This window comes from Lampris incognitus, chromosome 14 (assembly GCF_029633865.1).
Source record: "Lampris incognitus isolate fLamInc1 chromosome 14, fLamInc1.hap2, whole genome shotgun sequence".
In the NCBI taxonomy this organism is placed as follows: Eukaryota; Metazoa; Chordata; class Actinopteri; order Lampriformes; family Lampridae; genus Lampris; species Lampris incognitus.
This window is the reverse complement of record NC_079224.1, coordinates 24,812,273-24,828,653: the sequence shown is the minus strand read 5'-3', so window position 1 is coordinate 24,828,653 and position 16,381 is coordinate 24,812,273. Positions and strand designations below refer to the sequence as shown.

General features: G+C 41.8%; 1 protein-coding gene across 1 annotated transcript in view; it reads left to right on the top strand.

Moving 5' to 3' along the window:
- Positions 1-413: 413 nt before the first annotated feature.
- The window catches only part of st3gal3b (ST3 beta-galactoside alpha-2,3-sialyltransferase 3b), a 64,939-nt gene continuing 48,971 nt past the window's right edge, over positions 414-16,381 (top strand). Inside the window, exons 1-7 of the mRNA XM_056292803.1 lie at positions 414-620; positions 2,396-2,507; positions 3,024-3,171; positions 8,808-8,870; positions 9,374-9,421; positions 11,544-11,586; positions 14,333-14,425. Of these exons, the coding sequence (XP_056148778.1) occupies positions 3,063-3,171; positions 8,808-8,870; positions 9,374-9,421; positions 11,544-11,586; positions 14,333-14,425 (356 nt within the window). The 5' untranslated portion in view covers positions 414-620; positions 2,396-2,507; positions 3,024-3,062. The remainder of the gene's footprint in view (positions 621-2,395; positions 2,508-3,023; positions 3,172-8,807; positions 8,871-9,373; positions 9,422-11,543; positions 11,587-14,332; positions 14,426-16,381) is intronic.

Here is a 16,381-nt window from a genome sequence, read left to right as displayed (position 1 = left end):
ACAGTTAGCGACACCATGCCGTGTCCGTGCATTTTCTATAGCCTAGGGTAGGCTATTCAACAAGTGCTGTACATTATTACATCTCTATTATTACCGTTGAACAGTGATCGGAACAATGGGGGGTGGGGGATTTTGATGCGACCGCAGGGAACACATAATAGCATGCGCCAACATTACAAAGGCAAACCGCAGCTGCAATGATAACAGCTGACGAGGAGAGAGGGCCATCACGTGAAGAACCAGATGAAAAGGTGCATTCATTTTTAGTTCGGTCGAGGAGTCAGTGGGCACCGTAACTCCTCTGGGGGAAAAAAAAACCCATGTGACTGACTGTCAGAGTGACAAACTGTCGCGCTTTAAAGCCTGCCGAGTTGTCTGTGGATGATAACGTAAGAGGGGGTGCTGGACCTGGACCTGGACCTGGACGGGGGAGTGGGAGCCAGAGAGAAACCAGCCAGGCTGAACGTCTTGTGCAAAACAGAGAAGGGGACTTCGTTGGATTCCATCATGATGCCGCTCAGGGAAGGAGGGAGAGCGCGGTCGTGTAATCGACCTTTTTGTTATTTAAACTAAGACAGATATTTTTAGCAGCAAGCCTGAGTCGGAGGAGAAGGATACAGGTAACGTTTGTACTTATTTGTATCGGTACGACATCGCCGATTATTACTGGGGTCGGGTTTTAAATCGCCAGCGATGGTGGTGGTGAATTTTAGAAAACCTGAGTCCCAGTTCGTTTTTGACTGATCATCAGTGGGGTCGTATTAGCCGAGCGGTGTTATTCCGTTTGATATACTAACATGTCGTTCTCCGTACAGTTATTTAGCTCCCTTGCCACATGGATAAACTGTCTTATCAATCGTCTGCTGTTGATCGGTTTTTAACCTCAACCTCCATCCTACAGCCTTTCATTGAGCAATGCTATCTGTTTATGCAGCAGGCCTGCCGAGGAGATCAAGGCAAAATTTCTCATTCCGCCAAGCTTAGCTTGTGCTAGCCGATAGCTAACAGCTAGCTGTTGGAGTCACAGTTGGGTTTTTTTTTTAAACGTTTGCTTTTGGGCTTAATCTGTCTGTGTTCTTACGTTGCCTTGGATATGGATGGGGCTTTGTGTGCGCCACTTTACAGATACGAGAGGGAAAATGTGGCGTTAGATCATCTAGCCCTGGATTACGGAATCGTAAAGTTCCGTTATTCGCCTTGTTAGCTGCTAAGTAGCCAGCCAACTTTGTTCCTCGTAAACGAATAGCCGAGGTAACCTGTTAATTAAACCAATCTTCGGTTAAAATCATACCGTATGCAATACAATGACTGGTAATTCCGTGATAAATGTATAGCGTTACTTTTTACATTGGATGTGCTTTTCTGTTGCCTAGCATGTTTCTTTTGTCGGTTCAGTTTTGTCTTCGGCTACATGCTTTGCTTTACTAATAACTCAGTCCTTAAACGACTTCTCCAGGTGAGAGATGTTCATAGATCAACATGTGACATGATGTTCCAGGGCTGTCACAACATTTAGTCGATCAGTTTCATAGGGAAAATGGGGTTAGGGTTAGCCCAAGGTTAACATCAAATGTTGATCTGAAAACATCTCTCACTTGCAGAAACAGTCTTCATTCTGAAAAGCAGACATTGGAGCAAATTGCACAATGATAGTTCCTTCATTCAAGTAGCTGGCTTATGTAAAGAACCTACATTGACTTCCCATTGCATTGTTCGCCTTCAACCCTGGCAAAATGGAGTGACTAATCTGGTTTATTGACTGGTCTGTCAGATAGTCTATGATACGCACGAAGTGACATTCTTTAGGGCATGTTTTAACGCATTTGTTGCATCTGTTGCCCTGTTTGATCACAAGATCTTCCATCTTTTTGAACCGTATGTCTCAATAGACGTGTTCCGATAGTTTCCGCTCGTACTGCACACAGTGCTGCTCAAACGCCTTCCTCTGCCAAGGGTTTATAGACCTTCATTTGCACTTGCCTCCAGCTGTTTTGAGGATGAAGAAGTCTCATCTCTAGTGGAATTTGAAATGAGGCCCAGGTTTTACTATACTTGCGCAAATTCTGCACAACATGCTGTGTTTCAACAGGCCCTCGGTTACATGAGTGCCAAAGCTGCAATGAATGGTGATATAAATTTGCTGGGATTAAAAATAACTGCATGTTGTTGGGTTGCTGTTAAAACTGCCAAGTGGTACACACCTCTGTAATTTGATGATGATACAGTTTGTTGAGTCTTGGCCAACTAGACTTTCCAGTTAAGACTAGTTGGTATTAAATCTACCTTCAAGTGACACCAAAGCAGTGTTGAGCATAGTGGGGCATCTTAAGTTAATTTAGAATCTTGTTTGTCCAAGGCGTTAATAGAACATGATGCAAGTTGTCTTGTGTTACAGGTTGACTGAGAAATCAGACTATTAACTGTCGGAAACAGCAACCCTGGATTGAACCTTTTTAATAAATTCATTCATGCTTGTGCAGGAAGGGCCTAGTTTCCTGATAACTTGGGTAAGAATATTATAACCATTGAGGTTTTGCTTTACAAAGACGACAGATCAACTGTTGCATTGACACTCGATACATACCAGCATAGCACTCATTACCTGTTGCTTTGCTGTCTGAGTCCAGCTGAAAATAAGGCTACCACACAAACAGCCTAATAATTAATTTCACTAACAAAATATTTTAATGAGCGTTGAAATAATTTTTTTCCTTGTTCTTTGTGTGACCTCACTTCACTTAATCATAATCCTTGTTCCCGCCATTATAACGCTTCCTTTCCCTTTCTCTTGTACTCCCTGTGCTCATCATCATCCTTCCTCCTCCCACCTATTGTGCTCAATCTACCACCCTGAATGTGCTCCCAATCTTTTCTTGGTCTGTGTTACTGTGGTGGTGGTGTTTTTTTGTAGATAATGTGGTTTTTATTGCTGCTGACAGAGGAAGTTCTCCCCGGGGATATTTTAAAGTCTCTGTCTCTTTCTTTCTTTATCTCTCTCATCATCATCAATATCACCATCATAGGTGATGAGCCGGATGGTGCCATGTGAATGACTGAAGACCATGAAGCCCACACACAAGCTGCTGTTCGTCCTATGCCCCATGCTTGTCCTGGGCTTTATCTACTACTCCTCCGGGAAGCTACACCTACACGTGTGGGGCCAGAAGCCACGTGAGTGACACTAGCCAGTCTAACTGAACTTGATCATTTGTATTATTTATTCATCATCTGGTTATCTGTCCATCTTCGCTGTTGTCTCTCTTACATGCTCTATCAAAGTTTTACTTTCCAGCTGTTTTGAGCTGTAAATATAAAAGCTTCTTCTGATTGAAGAATTCTGTTTGACGTCTGTCAGTGTAAAAAAAATTTTTTGTGTGTTATTGTTGTTTTTGTGTCTCTCTCTCTGGTGCCAGCCAGTTTACTGCCGACCTTTTGTCACATTTGGTCTCTCAGTTTTTCCATCAGACAGTGTGTTAGGGGCTTAGTCATTGTCTCAAGTTTGATTCCCATCGTTCACTCCGACAGAACTCTGAACAGTGTAGGAACGCTTAATCATTTCCTGTTCATTCTTTGCTAGTCTCTGTATCTGATACTTTCAGGTTGTGGCACAGCCAGTGTTGGGCTCCCCACAGATGACGGTGTACTGACGTCTGACAGATGTCAGCCATAGACCGAAAAAGGCCCGCATGGGCTCTTTTCTGTTGAACTTGCCTACTCATTTTCTCATTTGCTTTTGTAGATGAGATCAAATGACAGCTTGGGAAGTCCAGATCCGCTGCAGTTTCTTAGATTCTTCTCTTTGCCACCTGTTGGTTTTATAGCTATATAGAGATGAGAAATATACAGTTTTGCAATAGAGACTGTAGCACACTGAGCCGGAGTCTATCAAATGTTTCTTCTCTCTGCACCTGTTCATTAGTGTAACAGAATGTTTGCAGACTGCACACTTGGGTCTCCTGGTTATACTTGTATGCTGCTTCTGAATTAATATGAAGTGCTAACTGTGGAAAACCAAAGTCCACTGTTCTCTTGAAATGGTCTGGTGCATTTTAAGTTTATGTTTATGGAAGTGGACATATTGTGGCTTTCAACTCTAGCGTATATTTCCTGACCAGTTGCAATATGTGATCAGAGCTGACTTGTATTGAAAGGTAAATGGGGGAAGAAAACATTGTCGCACTGCCAGGGGTCACTGAAACAGCCATTTAATACCAGTAGAGGGGGCTAGGAGATTTCATTTAGAATTAATGTGCAGCTCTTTAGGTAGTGAGCCCAAAGAGGAGCATTTCATTGGTAAAATTCCTTTCGGTATTTCAGTAGGCATCAGTCATTCTGGATGCACTCATGTGGCAATTTTTTCCGGGGAAAAATTGGCCACGTTGGAGCTCTTGGCAATGTGAACATAAATGTCTGTGTCTTGAATTGTCCAGTTCTAGAGCTAGGCTCCAGGGAGCACACTTATTTACGAGCTAGATGCTATAGGTTGATGCAAAGGTCTCATCTCCTGCTGTTGGTGTCCTTTACATTTCGAGTCTGCCTTCAAACTAGTTGTAAACACACTAGATCTGGTTCATTTCCATTATAGTGGGATTGAGGAAATTAGGATTTCACAGAAATGTTTGGCCTCATTTCTGGTAATTTTATCATCACATTTTATGTGTTCAAAGCATTTATGCGTTGACTTACAGCTTATTCATCTCAAATAACAGAATCCATTACTGCTGCATGATCTGATTGCACATGCATTGCGGTGCTATGGAGGTCTTAGATGCCTTAGCCTAACTTATTGTTTTGGTAATGCATTCCTTATTGAAAAACGAATGATATTTTGGCCATTTTTGCCAGTTCTCTTCTGGGTTTTGTGATTAAAAAAAAAAAAAAAAAAAAACGAAAACAAAACAAAACCCCCTTTTCCAGTTTATCAGAGCTGAAATGTAAAACTTTGGTTAACTACCATCACTAATTCCAACTGATTATTTTTAGCTTGATGTATTTTAGCCGTTGGACTTTTGTGTAGAATCTGCACAAAGTTAGTTACTATGTAAATGCGGAAAGGACAAGTTTTGATATATTAGTAGTACAGTACTTAAACATGAAAATGAAGCCATTAGAAAATCAGAAGCGAAACACATATGTGTAAACAGGTGGCACAACGAATAGGGGGATTTTCCCTTAACCGCAAAGCCCAAGTTCAGTTCCACATGATAAGAATCCACCCTGATGAGTTGTTCCTGAGCAAAACACGGAAAACCTCCAATTTAGTGGGGGGGGGGGGTTGTTCTCTGTCACTGTTATCTTTGAGCTCCCTGAGAAGGGGGACAGGCACGAAGATTAAATCTTCATGTAAGGATCAACAGGATGTCTCAAAAAAAAACTTGGAAAATGTTTGGTGTTGTTGCTTTGGTGCCTAAAGGACCGTTGGCTTGGCTGTTGTCAAAAATTACAGCATTTCCTGAAGTTGTCACCAAAGCTGCTAAGGTTAAAGGCTTTGTTATTCTGTAGAAGTCTCTTACATTTCAGTGTTTCGTTGATTCAACATCTTAATTTCATTCAGTCAAGCAGCGAGGAAAGCATTCAAGTGAGTTTTCTCACCTGCATGTGAATGAAGTGAAATTCACTTGGCAATCTTTTTTTTATTTTCTTTTGTGAGTGCATCTAAAGGTTTATACCTTCTGAAGGATTCATAAATCATCAGAGGTGAGACTTTAGATTTTTTTTTTATCCCACAGTTAAACAAAGGGTTCTGTGCAGGTGTGTGTTTGTGTGTGTCTATCTGTGTGCACGCAGTGGAGGTAGCTGTAGGGTTAATCCTTGCGGGAGATGGTGGTATTTTGGAGTACAGTGAAGCCAGATGTGGAGATTTTTACTGCTGTTGATAGTAGAAGAGAAGAGTGTGTTAACGGACTCCCCTGTCCTCAACCCTCGCCAGCTGAGCCCCACTGTTTTTACCGAGAGGATCAAATCAGGATAATCTCTCTTCCTCACTCAGGTCTTATTGTGCCAGAGGGTATAGTCACTTCAGGGCCAAATGAGAGCAGCTGAGGCATTGGTGAGGCCCTGGTTATTAGTCACATCATTAAGAATACCTGGATGATTGTCGTTGCGCCTTTCTTCCAGAAGAAATTAACTGTCAGATGGGATCGTAGTTTGTTTACAAATAAATAGGGCTTCTAATCCGTACCGTAAACATCTTTAACGGGTGGTGGCATTGACAAGTTCACTCTGATCCTGACATTAGGGAGTGCTATTGTGTGTGCGTGTTTGTGTGCATGGATGGTGCCTGTAGCAGCTGGCATTCACAACGTCAGATGTTTGATAAAACCATATGGTTCTCTGTCATGATTTTCTTTTTTTAAGCACTTGTGCTCCAGTTAATACAGGTTTGCTTGAGTCATGATACTTGATCAGTGAATAGAGCAGCGATCTCCAGTCAAACTGAAAATTCCTATTAAAATTCATAGTAAATCAAATTTCTGTCTGTTCTGCTTCCAACCAGAGGTTGGAATCGGCAGTTCGCAAGACTCTCCTGTGTTTTTCTTTAACCACTTTGTGAATCGGCCATGCTGCTCTGGCATGCCAACTTTAAAATGGGTTCATATGCCTGCTGTTGTTCCCGCGGCTACTGGATACGATGTTTGACACTTCTAAGGCAGGTGTGACAAGGGGACCCCTGTCGCTTCACCTTACACCTTAAACAATGGAGGCGTTCTTTCCTTACCTAATTAAGGTTACGTCAAAAAGTGTTTGTACTAGTTCTGGCCTCAGTAGTGCTCCTGGTTAACATGTCAGAGGCAGTGAAGGATGCATACACATGCAGATGGTACAAGCACCTTTCTCTCTCACATCTTGAATTGAACTTCTGAATCATGTTTTCTATGAAATTGCAATAGGAAAACACAGATGAATCAAGGAGTGGCAACTGAAAACCAAGATGAGTAGTGAGATTATTGAAATTAGCTGGTGCTTGCCTTCTGCACAAGCTAAAAAAAGTATTTTTTTTTTTGTGGAGTTGTTGTGTTTCAGTTTTGGTCTACTTTAGAGATTGTCAAAAAATTTGCTTCTAAGCTATTTTTAGGTGTACACACTGATACAATTTTTGGCTGTATAATTGTAAAAGTAACACCATTATTAGTATACTGTTGAGTTTGTCATCAGCAGTGTAGTTAGTTGACTGTAGTTCTCTGTAAGCAGTGATAATAGGAACTTCACCACAAGGTGTCATTGTCAGGACCACACCTGCATGGCTTGAAATTAACACCTGCGGGGCATGAAATTGGCCTCTAGCCTAGCCGTTAACCTTGTCTCCAGTTCTACCATCAGCTGTTGCAGAGACAGGGCTTTCAGGGTATTCAAACCTAATGCTGTTTTTTCTTTCTTTAAATTAGAATGTTGCACACCTGAAAATAGGTTGTCTGCTGCCGGTGTATTCAGTAGTCCCTGGAAATTTATTTGAGAAAGATTCGTGTCTTTGTTTTTTTTTTTAAACCTTTTAGATTGCTCAGTATTGGTATCGACAAATGTTTTTTTCACAAATGCATTTACTAAACATGCGTATCAAAAGTGTTGAAACTTAGAAAATCAAACAAGTCAAGCATATTTCAGATTTATTTTTAAGTATTCATTTATTGTCTTGACAAGCACGGCTGTGTGGATATATCACGTGTCTGTATGGATCGGGTTGTCCCTAGAGGAAAGAGCTAATTAAATAGCAAAGGTGTCGGTCATGTCAGCTTCGGTCCTTGGCTGGCAGTGTCTCAGCAGTTGCAGCTGGCGTCTGCTCTGAAATACCTGACACCCTGCTAGGTTTCTCAAGACAGGGATAGTCCTGTCTTGCCTGGGGCTGATAACGGCCATGAGTGATGATAGCCCCATACAGTGTCAATTTGAGGGGCATCTGAGGGCCACTAATTTGGGGGGGGGTTGTGTGTATCTGATGTACCAGACACACTTAGTGTAGACCTCTCAGCGTTTGCGTTCAGTACGGCTTTGAAAAAAACAAAAAAACAAAACAAGTTTTCACGTAAGATTACATTTGTCGTTTGTCCAGGATGACATTTCGCTTTTATCGCAGCAAGCACACCCCACCCACTTCTGTGTTTTTAAGAGGGCTTTGTAAGTTGCTCATTCTTAATCATCAACGGTGGCTAAAGGGCGGAACAGCTGTCCTCAGATTATTTTGATAGAACAGAGATCCCTTCCCCAACCACCCGTCCCCCACCGCCACCGACTCCCCCCCCCCTTTCCTCCCAAGACCTGGAACAGTTTGGGTTTCTTTTTTCGCTTTTGAAACGGCAACGAAAAGGCAAATTCTCGGAAGACCTTGCTCATTACCCTTTGGCTGCCTTTTGGAGCTTGAATAGCAAAGTCAAGTTACCTGCAGTCATTTAGGGTTATTCTGCAAATGTGATCAGGCATCTGTTTTACATGTGCTGTCTCTTCTATTTTCTTTTTATAAACTGCCATTGTAAGCCCACTCATTTTATATCACGTGTTGTCTCTCTTAAGTATTGATAGTTCCGGTCTGTCTGTCATTGGATTAGCTGACTTTAGAAATGCCACTACCGTATTGGCAGACGAGTTGGAGGGTGAACAGTTAAATGTGTTGCCTGTTGCTGTGATGCTGTCTTGGCCTCTTGCTGTTTCTTTGTGTTGCTCCTTTGTGTTTGGCCGATGTCCGTCTGTTTTTCCCTCTTGGCCTTATTTTTAACTCTCTGAGCAATCTTTATAACCGGTAACTTCCACAACTCTAGAGTGATGTTGATTTGCATCCCTCCATGTATTAACCCCCCCCCCCTTTTTGTTTTCAGAGAATGATGAAGAGTCAACATTGGTAGTCCCAGCTAAAGGGGCTAAAGTGAAAAGCGCCACAGGTAGAAGTGCTGAGACACTGCCCATTTACATTGGGTGATGGACAACCTATTGGGAATACGGTGAAATTAGGCTGCTTAGGCGCTCTCGCAGGGACATTGATCTCAACTAACTCAACGACTGCCTTGCATTTTCACCGCTTTCAATTATTTACTCATCAGCCTTTTCCTTTTTTGCCGAAAAAGTAACGAGTTGCTTTGATGTCAGCCACGCATTTGCCTCTGCCTTCCCTGGTACCTTTTGAGAAAACCAGAGCCATAATAACCACTAAAACACAACAGGCGCATTCTGGAGTTAATTTACCCCTTCACTGGGCCGTCATCTTCGATCGAAGAGCCAGACTCAGGGTTATTAATTCAACCTTTGGGAACTAATCTTACTAACTGCTCTTTCTCTCGTTCTCCTCTTGTGTCTGACATTTTGGGGCTTGGCGCTCTTTTCCAAACCCAATGGTGGCGTAACGGACTGACCTCCAATGGCGCTAACTCACCCTCTTGTGTTTCAGAGTCGGAAACGGACATTGCTCTCACCGTGGGACGAATAGTAGGCTCAGGTACAACCTCGACACCATCCCCTCAATCCCCCATTCTTGTTCTCCCCACACCTTCACGAAAAAAAAAAGAAAGAAAATTGCAGAACTTCCTGAAACTCTGCAATACTTCAGCAGCCATGTTTGTGGGGCCAGCTATTGAGAGAAAGAATATTTAAAGAAAAAAAAACTAACATTTTTTATGAGAAAATTGAATTCTCCCGACACATGTTTTGGCATCTTATTCATCTTTTGTAATGGGAAGTATCATCAACCCAGCACACCTGAGTTATTTAACAACTGAAAGGTATATAGGACTCAGTTTGAAAATGCATGAATTCCCCATCACAAAACAACATCAGATGTTGTTGATAGATAGCTCAAGTGAATTAGAATGTTTATCTTTTAAATGTAAATTGGGGTTATTATGGCATTGAGATAATGAAATGAATGACTAAGAGGTAGCTTTGGACAGATAAGCTTGCCAATCATTGCCATGGCTCATTGCTTTTGTTTTTTTCCTCCTCCCAACATTGTGCCCTGCCAGACTCCTGTAAGACTGTCTTGCTCACTGCTCAAATACAGTCATACACTTTAACGTCATAGGGCAAATTCCAGTCCTTTTTTAGTGAGATAAAATATCCACCAAATTCACTCTTGGACATTAGCAATACAAGGGAGCTTTTTTTCCCCCTACGTCCTTGACAGTGCACCATACTGTCAGACTGGGGTTTTCTGGAGAAAATTAGCTTCTTTGATGGCAGAAAACAGACTTGGATGGCCTTACTAGATGTATTTATGACACATGCTTTAAATCAGATTTAGTGAAAATTGTGACTGGTGAGGGGCTAAACATCTGTTCCATCATCCTGCAAAAAAAATAAAAAACAAAACAAAAACAAAAAACCCATATTTGATACAACAGTGCCCTCTGTTGTTTGAGCCGTGTAACGAGTAGGCCTGTTTCCAAAATGGTTGGCAGTGAGGCGGTCTGCAGGAGTTTCAGTGCTTAGATGGTTTCAGAAGCCAACGTTCGTGCAGCTTGGCAGGGCCCTGCTTCTCGATCTCTCCAAAGCTCCCACTGTCGCTCAGCTCTCAGGCTATTTGCTTCCAAACAGAAACCCAAATATAACCACACTCTCATCTCGGCTACTATGGCAAAGTCCCCATCCTCTGGGGCAGTACCTGTACTCTTACCCTAACCAGCCCCTCTACTCTCTCATCCTACTCCTTCCTCTCTTATTCTGGGGCAGTACTTGTACTCTTCCCCTAACCAGCCACTCTACTCTCATCTTATTCCTTCCTCTCTTATTCTCTCCTCCAGCATCCCTCTGAAGACAGCAACCATAACCACAGGAGAAACACTTGCTGCCCTCCTCCTATCCTCTCTTCTTCTCTAAATGCCTTTTTGTGATTGTTTTTTAAAAAAAAAAAACAGTTCATGCTGCATCTAGTTTTCTGTCTTTCTAAGATGGTAATGACAGTTTCCCTGACAGAATTGCCACGGTATGAGGTGAGATCTATCTAATGGCTGTCTTACTGAGCCGTAAGATATTAACTGTAGACTACAGAATAGTGTGAATTGGAGAAGGAGACAGCAGAGGATATTGCAGTGTTACAGTGAAGTTCTTACTTCATCTTAATTCATTTCTTTTCAAATTTTAGGAAGAAGCAGGTAGGTTTCTGTGACTTCTTGCTCTTTTAAATGGCCTTAACTAAATGCTTCACGCGGCACCTATGTCTTGCATATGTCGTCATTCATAGGTGGACCCCAACCAAACGTTCTAACTTTGTTTTAACTCAACAGATTGTTTGGCTGGCCTCTCCCTAACCTTGCTTGTTTGACCACAAATGCTCTTTAATTCTTTAACCATTTTTTTTCCATTTTGCCTTTACGCCTTTTTATTTTTCCTTTTGAAAAATGCACAGGCTGTTTACATGGCGAGAGACGTGCAACTACAGCTAGTAAGCTGATAGTTGACATCACGTTAGATGTTTGGTTGGATGATCTCTGTTTATGATCCAACTACTTAATTATATCACCTTACTGCACGACGTCTCTGTTACCATCTTAATGCCTCGGGAATCCTGTGTGGGGTAATCTCTCTCTCTCTCTCTCTCTCTGTTTCTGTCACATCCTTTCTAGTGTATGATAAGCAGGGCTTTCTGCTGAAGCTGGACACAAAGTTGTAAGTACATCTCTTCTTTCCAGTTGTGTCCTCTGTTATTTTCTCATACCGTACAGAGCCTGAGAGGTTTTTTGTTCTTTTTTTGTGTTCATGTTTCAGTCTTCCTCTTAATTGCCGCATGGACTGCCACTGTACCCTGTGTATGATCTAAAGGTTTTTTTTTCTTTAGAGAGACGTATAGCAAATAACTTTTTACCCTGCAATAATTTTTCACACCAACAGATTTTAGCCAGTCAATGGGGTGAATATTAAGACGTCACCATTCTTAGCTATAAATCTCACTTGACCTTTCATATAAACATGTATCTCACTGGAGGTCTGACCAAACTTAGCCACAATGGTTGAGATTTGATTTGTGATTTAAGTTATCATTTTTGAAAAGTGTGTGAACTGCAGTTTCTTTCCATCATTTAGTTTATTCCACCATACTTAGTTTGTCAAGGTGAGAGCACACAAACCGTGAGTCATTGTGAAATATGCTGCCATTGTGCCAGCCTTCTCCATTGACATGTGTACACTCCTGAATTGGTTTGACACTCTTATTCTAAATGGTCTTGTTAAAGCCATTTCCCTGGTCTTCCAAACTCACCGGTGATAATCATACATTGCCGTCACCACTGTGGCTATCTCAGGGCATTTCTGTCCATGCTCTGCACCCACACTGTAAGCACGATGTCGGCACAGACTTGGGGGTTATTGTTTTTTCGCCTGGTGTTGCTTTATCTTTCATGTAGATGCCAACATTATACCTACAGTGCCTTTTTAGGTGATGTAATTTTGCCTTCAGAGTTCATTGGTACCACTAGATCTATATTAAAGACTAAAGGAGTCAAATGCAAATCTCCCTCAGGTGTACGTATCTCCCCCTCTCTGGTGTTTGAACTTGAAGATAAACCACCCCTTTTTTTCGACTACCAGGAGAAGGGATATACATGTACAAATGAACAGAAAAATCAGTGTTTTTCCTGCCATTATAAGACTTGTGCGCAGCACCCAAGTCGATTGAATGGGAAATACGGCGAAACATTTTTTTTTTATATGCAGCGCTCAAGCTAAAAATCTACCTAATAAAAACATTTTGCCTGTCAGTCTGTGGATGTGCAGCCTCTTAAGGCGGACCCTCACCATGAAAGCGACCAAGTCTGGCATGAAATGACAGAGATCAGGCTATCATAATTTCAAAGCCCTTATTAAAAGACTTCAAATGTGTTTAACCATTGCGGTTTTCATAATATACAGTGAATGAAGGCGAATGGCTGCTCTGCTGATTGACTTTCATTCATTTTAAAGCAATAAAGCAACAGTAAGAAAACGGCTCAGCCATGGGAAATGTTTTATTGTAGCTACTGAGATGATTTCCAGCTGTGACTGGGATTAGTCCTACTCTTGAAATTGTACTTTTATTGTGGCGTTTTAACATCGGAGACTATGGCACTTCCATGTGGCGGCGAGGTGAATAAGGTGAATAATTTTTGGCTCATCCAGTGTTCCTCCAGTTCTCCTGTGCTGAGATCAGTAGTGAATGATTTGCTGGCTTGCGAAATACGATCGACTTCTCGTTTACGTTCAAGACTCATACTTGAATACTTAAAGGTTTGGTTTTGACACTGTTGCTGCCGAGTATAAGTTAACCGTAGATATGAGTCATGCATGCATACGGTCGACTCGGAGCAGGCAGCGACAGAAAGCATCAGAATCAGAATACTTTATTTATCCCTGAGCCAAAGGGAAATTGAGTTCTATTACAGACACTCACACTCTAATAACTAACAAGATACAAGATAAGAAAATAGAAACAGAAACAAACAGAAATAAAAGATAAATAAGAAATAGAAATAAGAACAAAATATATCAATAAGAACAAAATATATCAAGCATCATTGGTCAAGCGAGCTAGAGAGTGAATGAGGAGAGGGAGCAGCGATAGCAAGGATGAAACATTTTTCGAAGGTTTTGAATCACCGCAACCATGAGAGGTTCTTCATCATACAGTCATAACTGCACAAAATATTTAAGGGTGATTGGTCCAGTAGTTTGTGAGATTAGCCACAGACAGATACACACACACACACATGGACATACGCGACCAAACACATAATCCCCTCCAGGTTACCACCTGGCGGAGATAGTAACATTACAAGAATTGGATAATCCTGTTATGTCAGTTATTTTTGATCATGATTGTAGTCTTGGTAATGTTTTTAGCTCTCTAAAAAAAGTATTAGGGTTCTTGTTTTGCTATCTCATAAAAATTCCGGAAATACTGACCATTTCAGCATCGATGGCCCTTCAGATTCTACACAGAAGGAGCCTCGGTCAGGCCCCTCTCTCCCACCAACTCTGACCCCGTGTAACTCGTCGATGGGCCTCCCATGGCAGTTAGCACCTGGGCCTCTTCCCCCTCTATTGTTTATTTGAACTGGATTGAATGCATATAGTGCATTTAGCAGGTTATTAATGATCTCATTCGCTTAAAGGAGATGCTAGGTTTTGGGCTGCTGGTGTGCTTATTTGAACTAGGGGCCCCTGCTTTGTCATGCCATGCAGAGGTGATATGCTGAGCTGTCGCTGACCTTTCAAAGAGACCAGCTCATTTCTTAATCTCATGGAGAATATTTCTTAAGTCTAGATATTTTGGGGGTGGTTTACAAAGGGATCATTATACTTTGTTATTGGTTATTGATTTGATTCTCATTAACTCTCTTTATCTTTCTTTTTCTCATGAATTCTCTCGTTCAAACTGCAGGCCACCTGAGTTGGCGTACAAATATGGCAACCTCAGTGAAGGGGCATGCAAACCTGGCTATGCGACAGCCAAGATGACCACCATCTATCCTAAGTAAGTAGAGCTGGCCTTTTTCTTAGTGCTGCTTGATGGTTTCAATCACATGATATAAATGTCAATGCCCCCATCCTCATTGTCCCAAAGGCAAGCTTCCTCAAACTTGCCTTTTAAAATTTTCTCAAACTGCGTCTGTATTCATCAGGCACTCTATAAACAAATCAAATTAATTGCACGTAAACAGGAGATAAGGCGAAAGCTGTTACTCCAGTATGCTGAGACACATGATGTCACTGCTCAAGCCAACTCCGCCTCGAGGGTTTTGGGTCCGAAACAGAGAAGCTTCCACATTAACACGCAATTCCTCTAGAATTTTCATTCATGTTTCAGTCATTCTGTCTCTTACTGCAAAAACACAAGACTGTGTCCTTGTGAGCCCCGTGTCACACAAAAGGGCATCTGTCTCAAGGAAACAAGCTCTCCCATCTTATCCCACTCTGAGGTTTACACTATGAAAGATGCGTCCATCTTCCTGTCCAGCACGCGTGACTCATCTACAACTCCCGGGCTTCTAGCCCACACAATCCACAGGCTAAAAGCCGGGGAGTTGTAGATGAGTCATACGTGCTGGACAGGAAGATGATCACGTCCTTCATAGGGTAAACCTCAGAATCTCACAATCCATGGAACTCTCAGTGGCCCACTATGATGTCACCAAGTTTTTTTGATCTTGCTTTGGCTCTTCTTGTGCCGCCCCTCTCTGTTAAATCTATAGAACATTGTCCCAAATCACCTCTTGGATCTCAAGTGTATAGGGCTGGCAATTTTCCACATTGCTGAATGATCGCCAGTGGCAGTTCAGCACAGTACTTGACCTGTTTATAAAACCAGGTCCTCATGGCCCGATTTGGCAACCCATTTCCAAGTGGTCACAAAAATTTCTAACTTTTTGCTTCGAGATACACATGCAGGGATAGACACAAATTTTTTAAGCACTTGCCCCATGGGCCACCAATCCCCTAAACTTGGTGGCCAAAGAACATTTTTGGTGGCCCAAATGTAAAAACACAGAAAAGGCAATTTAACACTGACACATCAACAAATGAAAAGACATCAACAAAATGAAAATATATAACTATTTATTTAAATTGAAAACTCGAAGTTCTTTTGTAAACATACATAAATAGTCTGTCTCTTAGTTCAGTCTCTTTTTCGCACCCCCCTCCATGCCTCTGCCTCATACACGCTCTCTCTCGCTCCCTCCATCCCTGCCTCCCTCCTTCCCAGCATTGTGCCTGTCAGTCATATCTGCAATAAAAACATTACAAAAAGCAGTAGAAAACCTTTAACACATACTTCTAACTGTAGCCAAAATTGTCAAAATACATGGGCAGAATTAATTTTTTTTAAATAATTATTTAAATTGAAAACTCAAGTTTTTGTAAACATATGGTTCATGTATTCTCTCACAGTCTCAGTTCAGTCTTTTTCGCATCTCTCTGCCTCATACACTCTCTCGCTTGCTTGCTCCCTCCCTCCCAGCATTGTCCCGGCGTCAGTCGTGTGCAACAAAAACATTACAAAGAGCAGTAGAATTATAATCCGCAAGAACCGAAATATAGTGGGCTTGGTACAGCTTCTCCAGTGTTGGTTCCCAGATGTCATTGTAGCTGTGGGGAATGAATCTACAGCAGTAAAGTTGCCGACAACAATGTTAACACCATTAACTATGAGCAACTAGCTGCAATATAAACAGGAAATATGCTACACGAGCTAGTCAGCAATAGCCTACTGCTGATGAAGAGTAGCTAACGTTACATTATTTATCCAATAAATTTAGGTAGCTTTTCTACTTAGTAGCATTAGCACTATGTTAATTTGCAGCATATAAACCTAACCAGCTAGCTAGCTAACTAGATTAGAGTTAAACCAACTCACCATGCTATGGCTTTGTCGTTTGCATATCCATGCACCATGTCCACGCCGTTCTTGATAGGGAGTTCGATAAGCTCA